Here is a 24,156-nt window from a genome sequence, read left to right on the forward strand (position 1 = left end):
ACATAGTGTTTGCATTATAGTCTATCATAATTTATTTAACCATTCTTTTGTTGGACATACAGATTTTAATTTTTTGTTATTAAAAGGAATTCTCATTAAATGTCTTCATTTCCTTATCATAAATTTTTAAAGTGGAATAATTGGACCAAACGATGTGAACTTACATAAAGCCTTTGATAGCTGCTGCCAACATATTTATGCCAAAATGTACCAAAATAAAACCTCTACTTTGCCAGTAGTGAATGTTATCATTACTTTAAAATTTTTAAAAATTTTTTTAAAAAGATTTTATTTATTTACTTGACAGACAGAGATCACAAGTAGGCAGAGAGGTAGGCAGAGAGGCAGTCAGAGAGAGAGGAGGAAGCTCCCTGCTGAGCAGAGAGCCCGATGTGGGGCTCGATCCCAGGACCCTGAGATCATGACCTGAGCCGAAGGCAGAGGCTTTAACCCACTGAGCCACCTAGGTGACCCTTTTACAATTTTTATTTCAAGCTAAGTTTAGACTTACAAGAAAAATAATACAGAGAGTTCTCGTATATGCCTAACCTAGTTTCCCCTAATGCTAACATTTTATGTATCATAGTCAGGTAATTAACAAGTAATCTTCAAACTTTAATTGAATTTTACCAGAGTTTCAATTAATGTCATTTTTCATTACCAGGATCCTATTCAGAATTACACGTTACACTTAGTTTTTTCTTCTTAGTCTCATATTTTTCTGTAGCTATTCATTCTTTTTCTTTCATTACTTGAATACTTTAAAGAGGAGTAGGCAGTTATTTTGTATTACATATTATTATTTTTAAAACAATGTGAATTCAGGGGTGCCTGGATGGCTCAGTGGGTTAAGCTTCTGCCTTTGGCTCAGGTCATGATCTCAGAGACCTGCATCAGGCTCTCTGCTCAGCAGGGAGCCTGCTTCTCCCTCTCACTCTCTGCTTGCTTCTCTCCCTACTTGTGACCTCTCTTTGTGTCAAAAAAAAAAAAACAATAAAAAACCAAAAACCCAAATTCAGTAGTTAAAAATTGCCATTGTCTTTATTGCATTTCTTTGACTAGTAAATTAGAAAGAGTTTTATGTATGGGTCATTTGTATTTTGCTTTTGAAGTGTCTCAGTTTATAGCCTTTGCCCATTTTTCTCTTAAGGTGACTTTTTCCCTTTTGGTTTTTAAGCATTGTTAATCCTAAAACTTTTGCTTGTTGTATATTATGACATATAGAATGGTTCAAAATTCCTCTGAGAGCTTACTCTACAATAATGGTCTTTTAAAAATAGAATTGGAATATATTTTTTGAGTGTGTCTAACAGTATGTTTAATATATAATAGTATTCGTGTATACATCCCTAAATTGATCACACTTTTCATAATTATACTAAATACACAAATTTATACTACCTAATTCTTGAGCACATTATCATTCATCTCATACTTTTCACTCTTCTTGAGGTGGTCCTACTAGCTTGGGACCATCTTTTCTCCTGATGGAAAGGCTAAAACTTCCCTTGAGCCCTAAGGCTTCCAGGAGCAGAGCAGCTGTCTCAGATTATTCCTATAAATAGCTTACATTCTAACCCGTTTGCCTGACTTTCTTATTTGGGTTTACCCTTTTGACCACGCAGTGTTCATATTTGCCTTATGAGATGGGAGATCACCTCAATCTCACACGGCTTCCTGTGGAATAGCAGGAGGAGTGGGACGGAGGGGGGGAATCCATTCTTTCTTTTCCTGACACTTGCCTTATAAATTTTTCCAATAAAGATGATGCTAAAACTCAAACCATGTGCTATATTCATCCCTAATCTTGATGCACAATATTGCAGACTGATTCCTAATTTGTTTGTCCTGATATTTTGTCTGGGGGGCTTATAGAGATACGGAAGCTTTTAAATTTATACTTAGGTCAGTATATTTTCCTCATTTTTTACTTTTACCCATAGATTTTGCAAAGTTTTACCATTTGCTCTTTGACGGGAATACTGCATTTTTAGTAGTTCTCTAGAGTGTATCAATCCTGCTGATTTAAAATGGGTATATATGTTTTCTTTCTCTTGGGGGAAAAAACAGATTAGAATTTGCCCTATTTTAATTGGCTAGTTAGAAACACAACAGCTGTAAGAGCTTGCTTTCAATTTTAGTAGATGATGATTTTGACAGTAATAATTACCTCTGCATATTTTAACTTATTAATTGTTAACTGAGTCATCAAAGGCTATTCTTATAATATTGACATACACTTCAGTTTACCTTCATAAAAGTTTATGAAACGAAATAATTATAACTACATTGAGTAAATGTAATATTCTTCCTTTGAAATATTTTAACAGGGTTATGTAACGAACTCAGCACGAGTTGTGTCTAATAATTCTTCAGAGTTACTGTTTGACTTGACCCAGGATACAGGATCATCACATTACCAAGGAGGACCAACACTTTCTATACCAGGTTGGTTTTAGCACTTAAAAAAAAAAATTATAAGAAGAAACTTGATGAATATATATATGGAATTGACTTTCTGTTTTCAAGTTCTTGCCTTCATGTTAAGTTTTTCATATATTGTAAAGTGGCATGGTGCTAATAGTTCTTGATTAACTTTTTTGGTGACTTTTTTTTTTTTACCTCCTTGGGTGATTTTATTTTATTTATTTTTTTTTTTAAAGATTTTATTTACTTATTTGACAGAGCGAGATCACAAGTAGGCAGAGAGGCAGGCAGAGAGAGAGGAAGGGAAGCAGGCTCCCTGCTGAGCAGAGAGCCCGATGCGGGACTCGATCCCAGGACCCTGAGATCATGACCTGAGCCGAAGGCAGCGGCTTAACCCACTGAGCCACCCAGGCGCCCACCTTGGGTGATTTTAAATCAAACCTTATTTACTAATAAGATGGACAGTAAGGAGAGCATGTGATGTAATAAGCACTGGGTGTTACAGAAGATTGATGAATCGCTATACTCTACCTCTGAAACTAGTAGTACTCTGTATGTTAATTAATTGTATTTAAATAAATATATATTTTAAAAAATGATAAGATGTTTTATTTTTCCTGATAAGTATGCTAACTAACTTTGAATTTGTTCTCACTTGGCATTGAAAGTGGATTGAAAAATCTTAAAATAATTTCTGTAAGTTATAGAAATATAGAAATGTAGAAATACAGAAATTAAAAGAAGTATTAATTTTTATGACTACTAGTGTGAAAAAGTATATGATTACAAGTGATTTCCTAATTAGATTAGTGTCTTTCTATTCAGTAAACGCTTCAGATAGTATAGTTACATATGATAATAGAGTGCTGTTATAAAAGTGGCACAATAAATTTGTATATGGCCATTACTCAGTAAATGCCCACTGCAGGAATATGAAATTCCCTTGTTAAGGTAGAATTAAAGTTCTTTGTATACTGAAACATAGTTTTTCATTAACCTGAAATAAATTAGTGTGCTATGAAGGAATTTCATCTAATTGAAAATTCCCTGTAATCAAGGCAATTAGGCTCTTATATTAGTAGTTTTGGTATATTACAAATATTTGACAAGATAGAGATAAACAAAATTTGGGGGGATTTAGATTATTTACTAACAAATCAGTGTGGAGAAGCTACCAAACCCCCATTTTTCTTTGTTGTAATATTAGTGCCTAAAATGTTTTTCCATTTAGGTAATATTTAGTTGATATTTACTACTTTGGGTGTCACTTGTATACTTCCAAAATCTAGTTAGTAAAATAGATAAGAACCAAAGTTTGGTTTTACAAAACACAAGGACTTTATTAATAGAAAAAGTCTGTATTCTTTGGAGTTAGGACAATGATTCCTGCTCAACCTCGAAGTTTTTTGCTGTGGAGAGATACGTTAGCCTGAGCAGTAAGGAGGATGATGAAGATGTAGATTTGAACTTCTATTCTTAAGATTTTTGTGGTTTCCATTAAGTCTTTACACTTCAGTCTTCTTATATTGTTAAAATGCAGATTTTAGGGGCACCTGGGTGGTTCAGTGGGTTAAGGCCTCTGCCTTCGGCTCAGGTCATGATCTCAGGGTGCTGGGATCGAGCCCCGCATCGGGCTCTGCGCTCAGCAGAGAGCCTGCTTCCTCCTCTCTCTGACTACGTGTGACCTCTCTTCTCTCTGTCAAATAAATAAAAAAATCTTAAAGAAAAAAATGCAGATTTTATTTTTCTTGTTAAATGCATTCATTCTCCAGACCTGGAGTCAGCCATTGGGAGATAAAATTTTAATTCTCGTTCTACTTTAGTCAGGACTTTTTTGAGGCACAAATAAGATAAATAAAATGTGAAAATGAGGGGTGCCTGGGTGGCTCAGTGGGTTAAAGCCTCTGCCTTCAGCTCAGGTCATGATCCCAGGGTCCTGGGATCGAGCCCCACATCGGGCTCTCTGCTCAGCAGGGAGCCTGCTTCCTCCTCTCTCTCTGCCTGCCTTTCTACCTACTTGTGATCTCTGTCTGTCAAATAAATAAATAAAATCTTTAAAAAAAATGTGAAAATGAATTATGAACTTTAAAGGACTTGACAATAGTTGGTATGAATGATAGTATCTGCTTTATGTTCAATAACATGATTAACTGAGCACTGTCAGTGATCATGGATATTTGGAGAAGACGATTTGAGCTTGTTTTTGAAAGGATTTTACTGACAGAAAGAGAGTGTTGTTCAGTGTAGAAAGCAATACAAACCAAAGACAACAGGGATAAATAAAGAATTTAAAACTCTTAAATGGGGTCACCTGAGTGGCTCAGTTGGTTAAGAGGCTGCCATGGTTCAGTTCATGACCCTGGGGTCCTGGGATCCAGTCCATCAGGGCTCCCTGTGCTCAGGCCTTCTTATGTTAAAAAGTTCGGTGTAAAGCTATGTGTTTCTACTGTCCAGCCTGTTACATTATATAAGCAGATGCTTAATCAAAATACCAGCATTCATTGGCTATTCAAGTAATCTAAGTATCTCACAAGAATCCTACTGAAAATAAACAAATCTTTTCCAAGTACCTATATTATAGCCATCAATAATCACATGCCTTGAAGATGGGGAAAAAATTTTTTTTATGTTATTTCACAGGATGAAACAGAGGAACCAGCTAGTATAATACTCTTTGTTTTTCTGGCACATTTCCTCTTATTTAAAAGCTATTAGAATTTTTTTCCTCTACCGTAAGTTAAGATATAAAATATTTTGTTAGTAATGATAATAGCTGTCATTTATTGTTGAATGCTTTCTCTGTGCCAGATGTTGTGTGGGTGCTTTTTAAAAGTAAGTTAAGATACAAAATATTTTTTTATTAAGGACAGTAGTTATTTATTACTGAATGCTTTCTGTGTGTCAGATAGTGTATTGAGTGCTTTAAATATATAATCTTGTTTTATCTTAAAACAGTTCTGTAAAATAAGGCATTATAACTTACTTTATGAAAGAGGCTCAGAGAAGTTAATTAAATAAGCCAAGAATACATGGCTAGTCAGTGACAGAGCTTGAATTTCAACTTACACTGTGTGGTTTAAAAGCCTGAATTATTTCTAATATGTTTACTACTTCTACTTTTATTATACAATTGAGAACATTAAAATATATGGTGGGCAGTTTTAGATTCCTTATTACCAAGTAGTTGTGTGGTGTTTTCAAAAGGAACTTTTGCCTGGCCTGATTGTAGCCTAAATATCCCTATTTCTCTTGCTAATGCTTTGAATAGGGCTAAAATGCTTTAGCTTTAAGGTGATGGTTTACAAATTAAAAACTGTTTTTACAAATAAAATTCCCATGTAAAGAAAATTTTATTCAAAGTTCTAATAAATAAAATATGAAAGAGTTCCTCTGTCCAACACAACCAAAATATTCCCTAAAACGAGCCCATTATGCTCCAGGAATGTAATTTGAAAACCGTTGTACTTATTTCTTCCATTACAAGCCCTTTCATATGAGTGAATGAGGTATTATCATTCAAGTTTAGTTTTTCCACTTTGTATTTTCCACTTTTGTAGTTTTTCTGCTTTGAATAAATGGATAATATAAACTAAAGCTCTGAGTAGACTCCCCCCCCCCCCTTTTAGGTAGAAAAAGAGCTAACCTTCCATTAGACATTTTAAATAAATAAAATAGGTCTTTCTAGATTTTTAAAATAAAATAAAATTTTTCATTTGTAAACTAATTCCAGTGCACTTAAAGCATCAAAAGGTGATTCATTTGTAGAAACTTAGTTTGGAGTAGTCTCTGCTTTAATTTTTTCTTTTTTGCTTGGGGTACTTTGGTCTGGCTTCTTTCATAATTGCTGTTTATATAGTACTTTATTTGAAGCCATATTTAGTATTTTCTTTCATAAAGAGATTATTTCTTGAATTATTTGAATATATATAGTCCCTAATAAATGTTTATATAATTTTTTTATACCCCTGACTTTTAAAAAAATTTCTTATTTCTTGGGACACCTGGATGCCTTGGTCATTAAGCATCTGCCTTTGGCTCAGGTCGTGATCCCAGGGTGTTGGGATCGAGCCCCGCATCAAGCCCCTCATCAGGCTCCCTGCTGGGCAGGAAGCCTGCTTCTCCCTCTCCCACTGCTAGTGTTCTCTCTTCTGCTCTGTCTCTCTCTGTCAAATAAATAAATAATATCTTTAAAAAATTATTTCTTAAAAATTAATGCTTATTTATTTTCCTCAAGTTTTTATTTAAATTCCAGTTAATGTGCAGTGTAATAGTTGTTTCAGGTGTAGAATTCAGTGATTCAGCACTTACATACAACACCTGGTGCTCATCAAAACAAGTGTCCTCCTGAATCGTCATCACCTAACCCATCCTTTCATCTACCTTCCCTGTGGTAATTATCAGTTTGTTCTCCTCTTTAAGAGTTTGTTTCTTGGTTTGCCTCACTTTTTCTTTTTCTCTCCTGTGTTCATTTGTTTTGTTCCTCAAATTCCACATAAGAGGGAAATCATGTGCTATTTGTCTTTCTCTGACAGATTCATTTCACTTAGCATAATACTCTCTAGCTCCATCCTTGTCATTGCAAATGGCAAGATTTCATTCTCTTTTATGTCTAGTAGGGTTCTATTATATACATATTCATCTTTATCCATTCATCTGTGGATGGACATTTTGGCTCTTTCCATAATTTGACTATTGCTGATAATGGTGCTATAAACATTGGGGCGCATGTATCCCTTCGAATTAGGGTTTTTATATCCTTTTGGTAAATACCAGTAGTACAATTGCTGGATGATAGGGTAGTTCTATTTTTAACTTTTTGAGGAGCCTCCATACTGTTTTCCGGAGTGGCTACTCCAGTTTGCATTCCCCTTTCTCTGTATCCTCGCTAATATCTGTTGTTTCCTGTGTTGTTAATTTTAGCCATTTTGACTGGTAATGAGGTGATATCTCATTGTAGTTTTGATTTTTATTTCCCTGATGATGAGTGATGTTGAGCATCTTTTCATGTGTATATTGGTGATCTGTATGTCTTTAGAAAAATGTCTGTTTAAGTCTTTAACCATTTTTGAAATGGATTATTTGTTTTTTGGGTGTTGAGTTTGATAAGTTCTTTACAGATTTTGGGTACTAACTCTTTATTGGATAGGTCATTTACAAATATCTTCTCCCATCCTGAAGATTGCCTTTTAGTTTTGTGGATGTTTCCTTCACTATTCAGAAGAAGCCTTTTATTTTGATGGAGTCTCAAGAGTTTGCTTTTGTTCCCTTTCACAAGAGACACGTCTAGAAAGAAATTGCTATGACCAATGTCAAAGAGGTTACTGCCTATGTTCTCCTCTAGGATTTTTAGTTCATGTCTCAACGTTTAGGTCTTTCATCCAATTTGAATTTATTTTTGTGTATGATATAACAAAGTGGTCTAGTTTCATTCTTTGGATATTGCTATTCAGTTTCCCTAACACCATTTGTTGAAGAGGACATTTTAAAAAAGTTTTTTTTAAAAATAGATTATATTTATTTGAGAGAATGAGCACAAGTCGGGAGAGCAGCAGACATAGGGAGAGGGAGAAGCAGGCTTCTCACTGGGCAGGGAGCTTGATGTGGGGCTCCATCCTAGGACCCTGGGATCATGACCTGCACTGAAGGCAGATGTTTAGCAACTGAGCCACCCAGGCACCCTGAACTGACCTTTTTCTATTGAGTATTCTTTCCTGCTTTGTCAGAGATGAATTGATAAAACTATGTGTTCATTTCTGGGTTTTTTATTCTGTTCTATTGATCTATGTTTCTGTTTTTGTGCTAGTATCATACTGTCTTGGTGACTATAGCTTTTTAGTATAGCTTGAAATCTGGAATTTTGATGCCTCCAGCATTAATTTTCTTTTTCAAGATTGGTTTGGCTATTCAGCGTCTTTTGTGGTTCCATACAAATTTTAGGATTGTTCTAGCTCTCTGAAAAATCCTGGTGGTATTTAATAGGAATTGTATTACATGTGTAGATTGCTTTGGGTAATAGGAATTGTATTACATGTGTGGATTGCTTTGGGTAATATAGACATCTTAACAATATTTATTCTTCTAGTCCATGAGCATGTAACATTTTTCCATTTTTTCTTTTTAAAGATTTTATTTATTTATTTGACAGACGGAGACCATAAGTAGGCAGAGAGAAGAAAGCAGGCTCCCTGCTGAGCAGAGAGCCTGATGTGGGGCTCGATCCCAGGACCCTGATATCATGACCTGAGCCGAAGGCAGAGGCTTTAACCCACTGAGCCACCCAGGCACCCCACATTTTTCCATTTCTTTGTGTCCTCTGCAATTGCTTTCATCAGTGTTATAGTTTTCAGAGTCAGATCTTGTATCTTTTTGGTTAGATTTATTCCTGAAGTATCTTACGGTTTGGGTACAATTGTAAATGGGAATGATTCCTTGATTTCTCTTTTTGCTGCTTCATTATTGGTGTATAGAAATGCATCAGATTTCTGTATGTTGATTTCGTATCCTGCAACTTTGCTGAATTCATGTGTCCGCTCTAGCACTTTTTTGGTTGAGTATTTGGGTTTTCTATATAAAGTATTATGGTATCTGCAAACAATGAAAGTTTGACTTCTTCCAGGATGCCTCCTGTTTCTTTTTGTTGTCTGATTGTTGTGGGTAGGAGCTCCAGTACTATGTTAAATAACTGGTGAGAGTGGACATCCTTGTCCTGTTCCTGACTGTAAGGGAAAGGCTTTCAGGTTTTCCCCATTGAGGACAATATTAGCTGTGGGTTTTTCATATATGGCCTTTATGATGTTGAGGTATGTTTCCTCTATCCCTACTTTGTTGAGAATTTTATTATGAATGGATGTTGTACTTTGTCACATGCTTTTTTGTATCTGTTGAGAGGATCATATGGTTCTTGTCGTTTCTTTTATTATTATGGTGCATCATGTTGATTTGCAAATGAGTCACCCTTGCAGCCCAGGAATAAATCCCACTTGATTGTGGTGTTTCATTCTTTTAATATACTATTGGATTTGATTTGCTGGTATTAAGAATTTTTGCATCCATATTCATGAGGGATATTGGCTTATAGTTCTTTAGTAGTTGAGTCTTTTTCCTCGTAGAATGAATTTGGAAGTTTTCCTTCCATTTCTATTTTTTTGAATAGTTTGAGAAGAATAGGTGTTAACTCTTCTTTAAATGTTTGATTGAATTCTCCTGTGAAGCCATTTGGCTCCTGACTTTTGTTTGTTGGGAATTTTTTTGATTACTGATTCAGTTTCTTTACTGGGTTGTCAGTCTGTTCAGGTTTTCCATTTCTTCCTATTTCAGTAGGAATTTATTCATTTCTTCCAGGTTGTCTGATTTGTTAGCATATAGTTTTTCATAATATTCTCTTATAATTGTGCGTATTTCTTTGGTGCTGGTTGTAATTTCTTCTCTCCTGTTTGTGATTTTATTTATTTGGGTCCTTTCTTTTTTTGATAAATTTGGCTAGGGGCTTATAAATTTTACTGATTATTTTTCAAGTAGCCAGCTCCTGCTTTTAATGATTTTTTTTTCTATATTTTTTTCTGCTTTAATCTGTATTCTTTCCCTTCTACTGCTGACTGTAGGCTTCATTTGTTGTTCTCTTTCTAGCTTCAGTAAGTGTAATGTTAGGTTGTATTTGAGATTTTTCTTGTCTTTTAAGGTAGGCCTGTTTTCTTATATATTTCCCTCTTATGACTACTTTTGCGACATGTCAGTGCTTTTTGACCAATGTGTTTACATTTTCATTTGTTTCCATGTGTTTTTTAATTTCTTCTTTGATTTCCTGGTTGACCATTCATTTTTCAGTAGCATTTTGTTTAATCTCCACATGTTGTTTTCCACATTTTTTTCTTGTGGTTGACTTTAAGTTTCATAGTGTTATAATCAGAACATATGCATGGTATGATCTTAGTCTTTTTGTACATGTTGAGACCTAATTTGTGACCTAGTATGAGATCTATTCTGGAGAATGTTCCTAGTGCATTTGAAAAGAATATGTATTCTGCTGCTTTCGGGTGGAATGATCTGAATATATCTGTTAAATCCTTTCTGTTCGAGTGTGTCATTTAGAGCTGTTGTTTCCTTGTTGATATTCTGGTGAGATGATCTGTCCATTGATGTAAGTGGGGTGTTAAAGTTTCCTATTATCCACAAGTTTCTTTAATTTTGTTATTAATTGCTTTATATATTTGGGTGCTCACATGTTAGGGTATAAATATTTATAATTGTTAGATCTTGTTGGATAGGCCCCTTTATTATGATATTGTGCCCTTGTTCATCTCTTGTTACAGTCTTTGATTTAAAATCAAGTTTGTCTGATGCAAGTAATGCTGCTCTGGCTTCCTTTTGATTTCCATTTGCATGATAATATTTTTCCATCCCCCAGTTTAAATGTTCAGGTATCTCTGGGTCTAAAAAGTCTTTTGTAGGCAACATATGGTAGAGTCTTTTTACTTTCTTTTTTTTAAATCCATTCTGATACCTTTTGTCTTTTGATGGGAGCATTTAGTTCATTTACATTGAGAGTAATTATTGATAGATGTGTATTTAGGGCCATTTTATTACTTGTTTGGTTGTTATTTGTGGAGATTTTCTCTTTTCTTTTCTTTGTCACTTACTGTCTTTCTTTCCACTCAAGAGTCCCTTAATATTTCTCGAGGGCTGGTTTAGTGGTAATGAACTCTTTAAGTTTTTGTCTGGGAAACTTTTTATCGCTCCTTCTATTCTGAATGATAGCCTTGCTGGGTAGAATATTCTTGGTTGCAGATTTTCCCCATTCAGCACTTTTTTTTTTTTAGAGATTTTTATTTATTTGACAGATCACAAGTAGGCCGAGAGAGAGAGGAGGACGAGTCAGGCTCCCTGCTGAGCTGAGAGCCCAATTCGAGGCTCGATCCCAGGCGAGATCTGCGGCTAGCTTTATGGGTCTTCCTTTGTAAGTTAGGGACTTTTTTTATGACTATATTTTGCAAATTTAATTGCAATATGTCTTGGTGTTGGCCTGCTTTTGTTGATTTTGATAAGAGTTCTCTGTGTTTCCTGGATGTGGATGTCTATTTCCTTCCCTGGATTAGGGAAGTTTTCAGCTGTTACTTCCTTAAATAAGTTTTCTGCCCCTTTTCTCTCTCCTTTTTGTGGGATTCCTGTAATATGAATGTTAATTACATTTGATGGAGTCACTGAGTTACCTATGTCTATTCTCATTATACATAATTCTTCTTTTCTTTCATTCAGCTTCATTATTTTCCATAGTTCTGTCTTTTGTATCACTTATTCATTTCTCTGCTTCTTCATCCTTGTGTTCTCTGCATCTAATCTGTTTTCAAATCTCAGTTATTACATTTTTCATTTCTGACTTACTGTTTTTTAACTGTTTTATCTCTGCCGTAAGGGCCTCCCTGAAGTCTTCCATTTTTCTTTTTTTCAAGCCCAGTGAGTAGCCTATGATTGTTGTTTTAAATTCTCCATCAGGCATATTACCTGTGTCTGTTTTGATTAGATCTCCGACTGTAACTTTTTCTTGTTGTTTCCTTTGGGATGAATTGTTCCATCATGGCATTTTGTCTAAGTCTCTTTCTTCTGTGAGTTAGAAAAGCCTGTTATATTTCCTGCTCTGAGACTAACGGCTCTATGAAGAGGCCATATAGTGTCCAGAGCTTGATGCTTCAGGGTATGTCTCTGGTGTATGCCGCAAGCACTCTGGTGCTATGTGTTGGCTGCTCTGTCATTCAGTTCAGTCATATGGGGATTTTCTTGCCTGCGGTGGGTAGTGTTTGGGCCTTGCCCAGCATGTGGCGAGTTTTAACTAGGTGCACTCTGGTCTGCTGCTTATTAAATGAGATGTGATGCTACTTCCGCTAGAACTGAAGCCTTGCAGAACTTTCTGGTTGGGAGATGTGGTGTGTGCAGGGGTTTCAGTTGGGAGGTGGGGGGTGGGGAGAGAAATGGCACCAGCCTATTCCTTTGTCTCCAGAGAGGGGGCTTCATGCTTGCTGCTCTTAGGAAAGGACACCCAGAAGAGCAAATGAATAATTTTCCTTCATGCGTCCCAGGCATTTTTCAGATTGCTGTTTTCTTGTGGTCTCTGGGTTGCTTGCCTGCCAGTAGCTTTACAGCACACTTTGCCAGCCCTGCTGACCTTTAAAACTCCAGACTTTAAAGATGTGGTGTGGGTGGGGGCCTGCATTGGTCTTCCGGTGGACCATCTTGCTGCACTGGGACTAATGCCGATTTAACCGAGAAGGGCGCTTGAGTCAGAGGAAAGGGTTGTGGGACTTGGAGCAAGCAAGCTAGACAGCCAATGTCCAGCTAAGCTTCCTTTAGTAGGCAGCTCCGTGCCTCTGCTGAGGGACAGGGGAAGGAAATAGCATCCACTGGCTCTTTTGTCTTTGGAGAGGTGTCTCTGTAAATACCACCTCTCACAGATGTGCTCCAAGAAGAGTGAGCAATCTCCCTGCTGTGTGCCTTAGACTTTCGTCAGATAGTGTCATCTGCCTCTGGGGTTGTTTGTCTTCTTTCTCTCCGGGAGTAGGCAGTGCCCTCAGGGGGTCTATTCTAGCCAACCCCACCAACCTTTAAAATTTCAGTCTTCAAGTCCTGCTGTTTGCAAAAACTTGTGAAAATCAGCCCTTCTCGTTTTCCCAGCCAGTGGCTTTGGGGAATTGTTCTCCTTGTGCCTCTCTCAGCCACCAGGGCTCTTCCCTCTGCAGCACCCATGATCCCTTTCCTCTCCCAAGCTATGTCTCCATATTTCCTACCTTCGTAGATGTGGCCTCTTTTCTCCCTCTAGTTGTGATGTCAGTCCGAGGTTGATTTCTTGGGTAGTCAGAATGATTTGATAATTATCTAGTTGTGTTCAAAGGACGAGAGGAGTCTAGGATCCTTCTACTATGCCACCATGTTAGTCACCACCCCCCAATTAATTTAATTTAAAAAAATTCAAGTATAGGAGCACCTGGGTGGTTCAGTTGGATAAGTGTCCAACTCTTGATTTTGACTCAGGTCATGATCTTGACTTAGGTCATGATCTCAGGGTTGTGAGGTCAAGCCCCACATCAGGTTCCATCCATTCTGGGTGTGAATCCTGCTTAAGATTCTCTCTCTCTCTCTGCCCCTCCCCTTTAAAAAAATTCAGGTATAATTAAATAGTGATTTATTAGTTTCAGATGTATAGTATAGTGATTCAGTAATTCTGTACATTACTTGGTGCTTATCACAATAAGTTTATTTTTAATCCCCTTCACCTCTTTCACCCATCCCTGTACCTACCTTCCCTCTGGCAACCACCAGTTTGTTCTCTGTATTTTAAGTGTTTGGTTTTTTTCTTTCTGTCCTTTTTTTCTTTGTTCATTTGTTTGCTTTCTTAAATTCCACATGTGAATTAAATCGTATGGTATTTGTCTTTCTCTGACTTACTTACTTACTCCTTTAGCATTATATCCTTTATATCCTGTAGATCCATCCATGTTACTGGAAATGGCAAAATTCCATTTTTTTTTATTCCACTTATTTAGGTGCGAAATCTTTATCCATTCATCTCTTGGTGGACACCTGCATTACTTCCATATCTTGGCTATTGTGAATAATGCTGCAATAAACATATCTTGTAGTGTTTTTGTATTCTTTGAGTAAACAGCCGGTAGTGGAATTACTCATATGGTAATTCTATTTATAATTTTACTCATAGCATATGGTAATTCTACTTTTAATTTTTTTAGGAACCGCTATACTGTTTTCCACAGTGGCTGCACTGGCTTGCATTTCTGCCAACAGTGCATGAGGGTTCCTTTTGTTCCTCATTCTCATCAACATTTGTTATTTCTTGTCCTGATTGTAGCCATTCTGACAGGTGTGAAGTGATGTCTCATTGTGCTTTTGAATTGTATTTCACTGTTAACAGGTGATTTTGAGCATCTTTTCATGTGCTTGTTGGCCATTTTTATGTCTTTGGAGAGATGTCTGTCCATGTCTTCTGCCCATTTTTAATTGCATTATTTGGGGGGTTTTTTTGGTGTTGACTTGTATAAGTTATTTTTATATTTTGGATATTAACTCCCTCTTGGATATATCATTTGGATATATCTTTTCCCATTCGGTAGATTGCCTTTTTGTTTTGATGGTTTCCTTTGCTATGCAAAAGTCTTTAATTTTGGTGTAGTCCAAATAGTTTAATTTTGCATTTGTTTCCCTTGCCCAGAGGAGCCATATCTAGAAAAATGTATCTGTGGCTGATTTCAAAAATGTATCTGTCTATGTTTTCTTTCAAAAATTTTATGGCTTCAGATCTCATATTTAGGTCTTTAATCCATTTTGAATTTATTTTTGTGGATGGTGTATGAAAGTGGTCCAATTTCATTCTTTTGCATGTAGCTGTCCAGTTTTCCCAACATCATTGTTGAAGAGACTTCTTCCTATTTTATATTCTTGCCTCCTTTGTTGTAGATTAATTGACCGTATAAATCATGAGTTTATTTCTGGGCTCTCTATTGTATTGCATTGATCAGTGTGTCTCTTTTTGTCCAGTACCATACTCTTTTGATTACTACAGCTTTGTAGTATATCTTGAAATCTGAGACTGTGATACTCCTGTTTTATTCTTCTTTTTCAAGGTTGATATTTGGTACACCCCCTGACTTCTGATCATAACAGTTTTTAATCATTATTTATTGTCAGTTGAATGATAGGATAATTCAATTGTATTACATCTAATTTAGCTCCAAAATAGTTTTACTTTGTTATAAGGAATATGTCTAAGTGTTTAAAATTATACTTCCCACTATTTAATTCATTGTAGGTATGAATGAAAGTTCGTTTTTATCAAAACGTCCTTCTACTTCTGAAGTAAACAGCGTTAATCCAAAAAAGCCAAAGCCCAGTGATGGTATTTCTGGATTAAATTCTTCAGCTGTATTTCCTTCAGTTAAATCTCTTTCAGTGACATCTTCCCAGGCTGCATCATCAAAAGGTAAATGTGAAATGTGGCATATAAAAAAGAAATTATAGGGGCTCTTGGGTGTCTCAGTTGGTTAAGCATCTGACTCTTAATTTTGGCTCAGGTCATGATCTCAGGGCTGTGAGATTGAGCCACAATGGACTACATTGTGGACATGGAGCCTACTTAATATTCTCTGTCTTTCTCCATTTGTCCTTCCCCCACTTAAAAAAAAGATTATTTATGCATAAGTTTTAGAAGTTGTAGTAAATTTTAGAAATTGTTATTAGTGGTTATTTAAGGTTATAAAGTGATGAATTTTGTATTATATGTGTTTTGAATTTATTTTAGGTACAAATACCTCTTCAAATCAATCTAAAAATGGAACACCTTTTCCGAGAGCTTGTCCAAAGTGCAATATTCATTTTAATCTTTTGGATCCTTTGAAAAATCACATGAAGGTAAAACTTTTTCAAAATTTAATTTTAAAAAGGCTTGCAAATTCCTGGAAATACTGATTGATTTATAGTAAATGTTTTGTGGAGACATTTAGGTAAAAAATCTTCTCCTAGTGGTGTTTCCATATAATTTAGGCAAAGATTTATATTCACAATGATTATTTTCATATAAGATTTTGAAATTTCCTCTGAATTATCAAATTTTAAGATTGAATTTATATGTATTATAACATATGCTTTTTATATTCTAATTTTAAATGAAAATAAGGTATTAATCAGAATATTTTAATTTAGTAGATTTGGTATACTACAAATTAAAAAAAAAAGACTTTTTTTTCCCATTTTATTTTATTTCTTTTTGGTGTTCCAAAATTCATTGTTTATGCACCACACCCAGTGCTCCATGCAATACGTGCCCTCCATAGTACCCATCACCAGGCTCACTCCACCCTCCACGGCCCCCTCCAAAACCTCAGTTTGTTTCTCAGAGTTCACAGTCTCTCATGGTTTCTCTCCCCCTCCGGTTTCCCCCATCTCACTTCTCCTTTCCATTTTCAATGTCCTCTGTGTTATTCCTTATGCTCCACAAGTAAGTGAAACCATATGATAGTTGATTCTCTCTGCTTGACTTACTTCACTCAGCATAATCTCTTCCAGTCCCGTCCATGTTGATATAAAAGTTGGGTATTCATCCTTTCTGATGGAGGCATAATACTCCATTGTATATATGGACCATATCTTCTTTATCCATTCATCCGTTGAAGGGCATCTTGGTTCTTTCCACAGTTTGGTGACTATGGCCATTGCTGCTATGAACACTGGGGTACAGATGGCCCTTCTTTTCACTATATCTGTATCTTTGGGGTAAATACCCAGTAGTGCAATTGCAGGGTCATAGACTAGCTCTATTTTTAATTTTTTGAGGAATCTCCACACTGTTTTCTAAAGTGGCTGTACCAAATTACATTCCCATGAACAGTGTAAGAGGGTTCCCCTTTCTCCACATCCTCTCCAATACTTGTTTACTTTCTTATTAATTTTGATCATTCTAACTGGTGTAAGGTGGTATCTCAGTGTGGTTTTGATTTGAATCTCCCTGATGGCTAATGATGATGAACATTTTTTCATGTGTCTGTTAACCATTTGTATGTCTTCTTAGCATTCATTCCTGATTAAAACGATTCAAAGTATAGTGGTAGAGGGAACATTCCTCAACTTCATAAAATCTTTCTATGAAAAACCCACTGCAAATATCATCCTCAGTGGAGAAAAGCTGACAGCCTTCCCTCTGAAATCAGGAACACGACAAGGATATCCACTCTCCACTGTTCAACATAGTACTAGAAGTCCTAGCAACAGCAATCAGACAACAAAAAGAAATAAAAGGTATTCAAATTGGCGTGAAAAAGTCAATCTCTCTCTCTTCGCAGATGACATGATACTTTATATGGAAAATCCAAAAGACTCCACCCCCAAAATGCTAGAACTCCTACACCAATTCAGTAATGTGGTAGGATACAAAACCAGTATACAGAAATCAGTTGCTTTCTTATACACTAATAACGAAAATACAGAAAGGAAAATTAGAGAATTGATTCCATTTACTATAGCACCAAGGACCATAAGATACCTAGGAATAAACCTAACCAAAGAGGTAAAGGATCTGTACTAGAGGAACTATAGAACACTCATGAAAGAAATTGAAGAAACCACAAAAAGATGGAAGAGCATTCCATGCTTATGGGTTGGAAAAATAAACATTGTTAAAATGTCTGTACTGCCTAGAGCCATCTATACATACAGTGCCATCCTGATCAAAATTCTACTGGCATTTTTCAAAGAGCTGGAACAAACAATCCTAAAATTTGTATGGAACCAGAAGAGACCCCCGAATTGCTAAGGAAATGTTGAAAAAGAAAAACAAAACTGGGGCATTACGTTGCCTGATTTCAAGTTTTTCTACAAAGCTGTGGTCACCAAGACAGCATGGCACTGGCACAAAAACAGACACATAGACCAGTGGAACAGAGTAGAGAGCCCAGATATAGACCCTGAACTCTATGGTCAAATAATCTTGGACAAAGCAGGAAAAAATATACAGTGGAAAAAAGACATTCTTTTCAATAAATGGTGCTGGGATAATTGGACAGCTATGTATAGAAGAATGAAACTCGACCATTCTCTGATACCATACACAAAGATAAACTTGATATGGATATAAAACCTCAAAGTGAGGCAGGAATCTATCAAAATCCTAGAGGTGAACATGGGCAGTAACCTCTTCGACATTGGCCACACCAATTTCTTTCACGATATGTCTCCAAAGGCAAAGGAAACAAAAGTGAAAATGAACTTTTGGGACTTCATCAAGATCAAAAGCTTCTGCACAGCAAAGGAAACAGTCAACAAAACAAAGAGGCAACCCACGGAATGGGAGAAGATATTTGCAAATGACACTACAGACAAAGGGCTGATAGCCAAGATCTATAAAGATCTCCTCAAGCTCAACACTCAAAAAACAGCTAATAATGTCAAAAAATGGGCAGAAGACATGAATAAACACTTCTCCAAAGAAGACATAAAAAAAGACATTTTTATATAGTTTCTTCAGTTATCTTATTTTTGTGTCTATGGTAATATGTGCATATCACATTATACAATGAAAATCTAAATTTTACATTTAATTTTCAACAGTCAGACTTAAGTCCCAAATGATGGAGCATTTCATATGAAATAATTATTTTAACTCCATTCAGAATGTAGCTTATGTAATTGTCCTTAATTAATTCAGGTTTTTTTGTTGGAGTAGTAAGCTCTTGAAATTAAATTTTAAAAGAATTTCAGGGGCACCTGGGTGGCTCAGTTGGTTAAACAGTTGACTCTTGATTTTGGGCTTAGGTCCTGATCTGAGGGTCATGAGATCCAGCGTGGTGTTGAGCCCAGATTTGGGCTCCAGGCTGGGTGAGGAGTTGGGCTTAAGAGTTTCTCCCCATCTTCTTCTGCCACACCCCCTAAGAAAAGGAAAAAAAAAGAAATTTTCAAAGTACAAATGAAATATGGGGTGTAGGTAACATTTCACTTGAAATATTTTAGTGTGTATTACAGTATCCCACTATGGTCTGAGGATAGCCTATATCTTCTTTGTATGCCTAGTATAAATGGCAGGAAGGGGAAGAGGAAGAAAAAGGTCCAGGTAGATTATATGAAGAAAGAAAGGAAGGAGGGGTGGCTTTATGGCTTGGAACAGCATGGAGTCTGCTTGGAACTCTCTCTCCTTCTCTGCCTCCCTCCCAGCCTCCACACTCACTTTCTGTCTCTCTCTCAAATAAATAAATAACTCTTTAAACAAATACAATGTTTGACAGAAAAAGAAGAAAAAATAAGGGAACTTTTTAAAGAATTTTAAATACCATCTCTTTATTCATATACAAACCTGTATTTGGTCTATCACTACTCAGCTCCCATAATACAGTCCCTGATAACTGCACTTGTGTTTTCTTCTTGTATGAGAATTAACCTGTACAAGTGCTTTCACTTTTTTAATCTGTATAATGTTTTGATGAGATACCTTTTTTTTTTTTTTATGTTTTGAATTTGGAAAAAAGGGTTAAATTCTTTAATTAACTTTTAATTACTTGAGTAGGTAATACAGTGATACTATTCAAAATAAGAAGTTTATAAAGTCACACAAGTGAAAAATCATAATTGTGTCTCTTATTTACCTGGTTGCCAGAATGGCTCTCAAAGAATTTTTATTAGTTGGTTTTTTTATTTTCCCCAGTTTTCTTTTTGCATATACAGGTAACAGAAATGTTCTTATTTCCTTTTTGTTTTGTATATAGTTTATTATATATACTTCAGTACTAGGGAAACTCCTAGCCATTTTCCAAAATGTAGCTTTACATCCAAAATGTATTATTACATTGTTTGGGATTAGTCATATTAGAAACAACCAAAATTTCATACAATATTCATGTAATAGAGCAACACTACACAACCTTTTTAAAGAATGGAATCTCTATAATACGTTATGATATGGAAAGATCTCCAAGATATATTTTTGCACTAAGTTAAATATAATGTGATTAACTTATGTGTGTTTATGTCATAAAGAGTTGTGATGTAATAGGAAAAGGAAGTTAAAAACTGAATAGATTCTTTGCATTCTAGTTTATGCATTTTATATATCAGTTGAAGTTTTAGTATTACAACAATGATTTCCATTTTTGAAAAATGTGATTTTTAGATTTTTTATAAATGATTTTTTGCTGTTATTCAAGATAAGTAGATGACTACATCAAGAAATAATGTTTCAATAAAGAATATCTAAAACATAAAGCAAAATCCTACAATAATAAGAGCAATTTATCTGAGACCATGTGCCAGACTACTAAACTTTAAATATATTATCTTATTTAATCCTTAGAAAATTCTTTGAGATTGTCATAATTCTCATTGTTTTATAGCCAGTTTATTTAAAGACATATTAAAGACATAACAGTTTATCTAAAGACATAATATGTCTTTTATTAAAGACATATTTAAAGACATAAAGGCATTCATACTTTTAATGGTAAAAACCCAAGTTCTAACAAATTTTTCCTTTTTTAGTGTGTAGGTTATTTGTTGTTCATGGAAACTTGAAAATAGGTAAAAAATTTAAGTTATAGAATTCGATATTTATCAACCAGATTTAGCATATTAATCACATTATTTAGATATTTGTATTTTTATTTATTTTGTTGTCTGCTTGATCTTACACGGATTGAGCAACACCATATATCAGTCTACATCTTTCATTACTAATATTTTCTTGGATATATTGCAGTTCTGTTTTAAGATTGTTGTTTTTGACATAGATGAATCTCATAATTGTATACATCCTTTAACATTTTTATATGTTCTTTTTGTCTCAATGTTTAATGACTTTTAGGCTTACAACCCGTGGTTTCTTATGGTTTCCATTTGTCTGGTATATTATTTGTGCGTCCTTTTCTTTACCCTTTTAAATCATGTTATGCCCCTTGGTTTTAGTAGAGTTGATTTTTCCTTTGTGATCCTATATGAAAATCTCTTTTGTTATGGCACTTGAGTTAAACTTATTTGTATAGAGTACATGATAGATTTACTTGGTCTTGGTTCTGTCATAATTATTTATTTCCATATGTTTTTAAAGATATTTATTTATTTATTTATTTGAGAGGGAGAGAAAGAGCGCACAAGTAGGGGGAGCAGCAGGTAGAGGGAGAAGGAGAAGCAGGCTCCTCACTAAGCAGGGAGACTGATGGAGAGTCCTGTGATCATGACCTGAGCCAAAGGCAGATGCTTAACTGATTGAACCAATGAGGCGCCCCGGCACGGTTTTTTCATTATATTTATTTATTTATTTAAAAATCTTTCATTATGTGGTTGCTTTGTATATATGTAGCTTAGGTTTTTAGGGAAGCTGTATTTTTGTTCTCATTTAATTTTAATGTTGATATAATTCTAATAGTCTTCTATTCCTTTGGCCATTCTTTAATATTAAAATTAAAGTAGTATTAAATTTTCTGTTCTTAACCCACCCATCCTTACCTTCTCCTCTCCTACCTGATTTTAGTCAGTGTTATCTTTCTGAGTGTTTACCTTTGTACCATCAAGATTTCTCATACCTATACTACTTCATTTGGTAGCTCTAAATGATATTCTTTGATGTACTGTTAGTATATGTGAGGTAATCATGAACCTTCTTAGCCTTATGTTCATTGTCCTTTTACCCCCTCCACAGTTTTTATTTGTTGGTTTTATCATTTTTTCATTGCCATGGCAGATAACATTTGCATTTGATTTTCTTAACCTTATTTCTGTATTTGTTACAATCTTTTCTCACAGTAAATATATTCAGTGTTGATTACCAGTCTGTTGCTTACCGTTTCTTTAGTTATCTCGTTTGGCTGAAGTTCATCCTCTAGAAATTTTCCTCAAGAAGTAATAGTTTTGAGTTCTTTCATGTTCAAACAGTTTGATTATATTCCATTCTTGAAAGATAGATAGTTTGGCCATATATAAAGTGGTTTGGATCCGTTTCTGGGTTCTGTTCTGTTCCATTGATCTGTGTGTCTGTTTTTGTGCCAGTACTGTACTGTCTTGATGATTACAACTTTGTAATACAGCTCGAAGTCTGAAATTGTCATGCCATCAGCTGTGGTTTTCTTTTTCAACATACTTTGGGCTATTCAGGGTCTTTTCTGGTTCCATACAAATTTTAGGTTTATTTGGTCCAGTTCTGTGAAAGAAGTTGATGGTATTTTGATAGGGATTGCATTAAATGTATAGATTGCTCTAGTTAGTATAGACATTTTAACAATATTTGTTCTTCCAATCCAAGAGCATGGAACATTTTTCCATTTCTTTGTATCTTCCTCAGTTTCTTTCATGAGCATCCTATAGTTTTCTGGATACATAGTTTGCTTCTTATGTTTGGTTTATTCCTAGGTATCTTATGATTTTTGGTGCAATTGTAAATGGGATCGACTCCTTAATTTCTTTCTTCTGTCTCATTCTTAGTGTATAGAAATGCAACTGATTTCTGTGCATTGGATTTTATATCCTGCCACGTTGCTAAATTCCTGTATGAGTTCTCGCAATTTTGGAGTGAGGTCTTTTGGGTTTTCCACATAGAGTGTCATGACATCTTTAAGAGTGAGAGTTTGACTTCTTTGCTGGTTTGGATGCCTTTTATTTCTTTTTGTTGTCTGATTGCTGAGGCTCAGACTTCTGGTACTATGTTGAACAACAGTGGACATCCCTGCCATGTTCCTGACCTTAGTGGAAAAGCTTTCAGTTCTTCCCCATTGAGAGTGATACTTACTGGGGACTTTTCATATATGGCTTTTATGATATTGAGGTATGTTTGTTCCCTTTATCCCTACACTGTGAAGAGTTCTTTAATAGTTTTTAAAAAAATATTTTATTTATTTATTTGACAGACAAAGATCACAAGTAGGCAGAGAGGCAGGCAGAGAGAGAGGAGGAAGCAGGCTCCCCACTGAGCAGAGAGCCCGATGCAGGGCTTGATCCCAGGATCCTGGGATCATGACCTGAGCCGAAGGCAGATGCTTAACCCACTGAGCCACCCAGGTGCCCCTATGAAGAGTTTTAATCAAGAAAGGATGCGGTACTTTGTCAAACGCTTCTTCTGTGTCTGTTGAAAGGATCATATGGTTCTTGTCCTTTCTTTTATTTATGTAGTATATCATATTGATTGATTTGTGGATGTTGAATCAACCTTGTAGCCCATGAATAAATCCCACTTGTTTGTGGTGAATAATCCTTTTAATGTCCTGTCAAATCCTCTTGGCTGGTATTTTGGTGAGAATTTTTGCATCCATGATCATCAGAGATATTGGTTGGTAATTACCTTTTTTGGTGGGGGTCTTTGTCTGGCTTCTGGGATCAAGGTAATGGCTTCATAGAAAGAGTTTGGAAGTTTTTCTTACATTTCTATTTTTTGAAACAGCTTCGGAAGAGTAGGTATTAGTTCTTCTTTAAATGTTTGCTAGAACTCCCCAGGGAAGCCATCTGGCCCTGGGCTCTTATTTGTTGAGAGTTTTTGATTACTACTTCGATTTCCTTGCTGGTTATGGGTCTGTTCAGGTTTTCTGTTTCTTCCTGGTTTAGTTTTGGTAGTTTATACTCCCTAGGAATGCAACCATTTCTTCCAGATAGCCTAATTTGTTGGCATATATAGTTGCTCATATGTTCTTGTAATTGTTTATATTTCCTCAGTGTTGGTTGTGATCTTTCCTCTTTCATTCATGATTTATTTGAATCCTTTTTCTTTTCTTTTTGATAAGTCTGGCCAGGGGGTTATCAGTTTTATTAATTCTTTGAGAGAACCAGTTCCCAGTTTTGTTGATCTGTACTACAGTTCTTTGGTTTCTGTTTCATTGATTTCTGCTCTGATCTTTATTATTTCTCTCCTCTTGCCGGGTTTAGGGTTTATCTGCTGTTCTTTCTCCAGCTCCTTTAGGTTAAGGTTAGGTTGTGTATTTGAGAACTTTCTTGTTTCTTAAGAAAGACATACATTGCTATATACTTCCCTCTTAAGGCCACCTTTGCTGAGTCCCGAAGGTTTTGAACAGTTGTGTTTTCATTTTCATTTGTTCCCATGAATTTTTAAAATTCTTCTTTAACTTCGTGGTTGACCCATTCATTCTTTAGTGTGATGCTCTTTAGCCTCCATGTATTTGAGTTCTTTTAAATTTTCTATTGTGGCTAAACTCAAGTTTCAAAGCATTGGGGTCTATAAATATGCAGGGAGTGATTCCAGTCTTTTAGTAC

At 35.5% G+C, this 24,156-nt stretch overlaps 1 protein-coding gene across 9 annotated transcripts in view; it reads left to right on the forward strand.

Annotated features, from left to right (window-relative positions):
- ZNF280D (zinc finger protein 280D) overlaps positions 1-24,156 on the forward strand; it is a 138,245-nt gene that overhangs the window by 29,171 nt on the left and 84,918 nt on the right. For all 9 annotated transcript variants that reach the window (XM_082733790.1, XM_082733789.1, XM_082733788.1 and 6 more), the window contains 3 exons: positions 2,331-2,448; positions 15,239-15,409; positions 15,728-15,837. In XM_082733790.1, the coding sequence (XP_082589916.1) occupies positions 2,331-2,448; positions 15,239-15,409; positions 15,728-15,837 (399 nt within the window). The remainder of the gene's footprint in view (positions 1-2,330; positions 2,449-15,238; positions 15,410-15,727; positions 15,838-24,156) is intronic.

This window comes from Mustela nivalis (assembly GCF_964662115.1).
Source record: "Mustela nivalis genome assembly, chromosome: 6".
In the NCBI taxonomy this organism is placed as follows: domain Eukaryota; kingdom Metazoa; phylum Chordata; class Mammalia; order Carnivora; family Mustelidae; genus Mustela; species Mustela nivalis.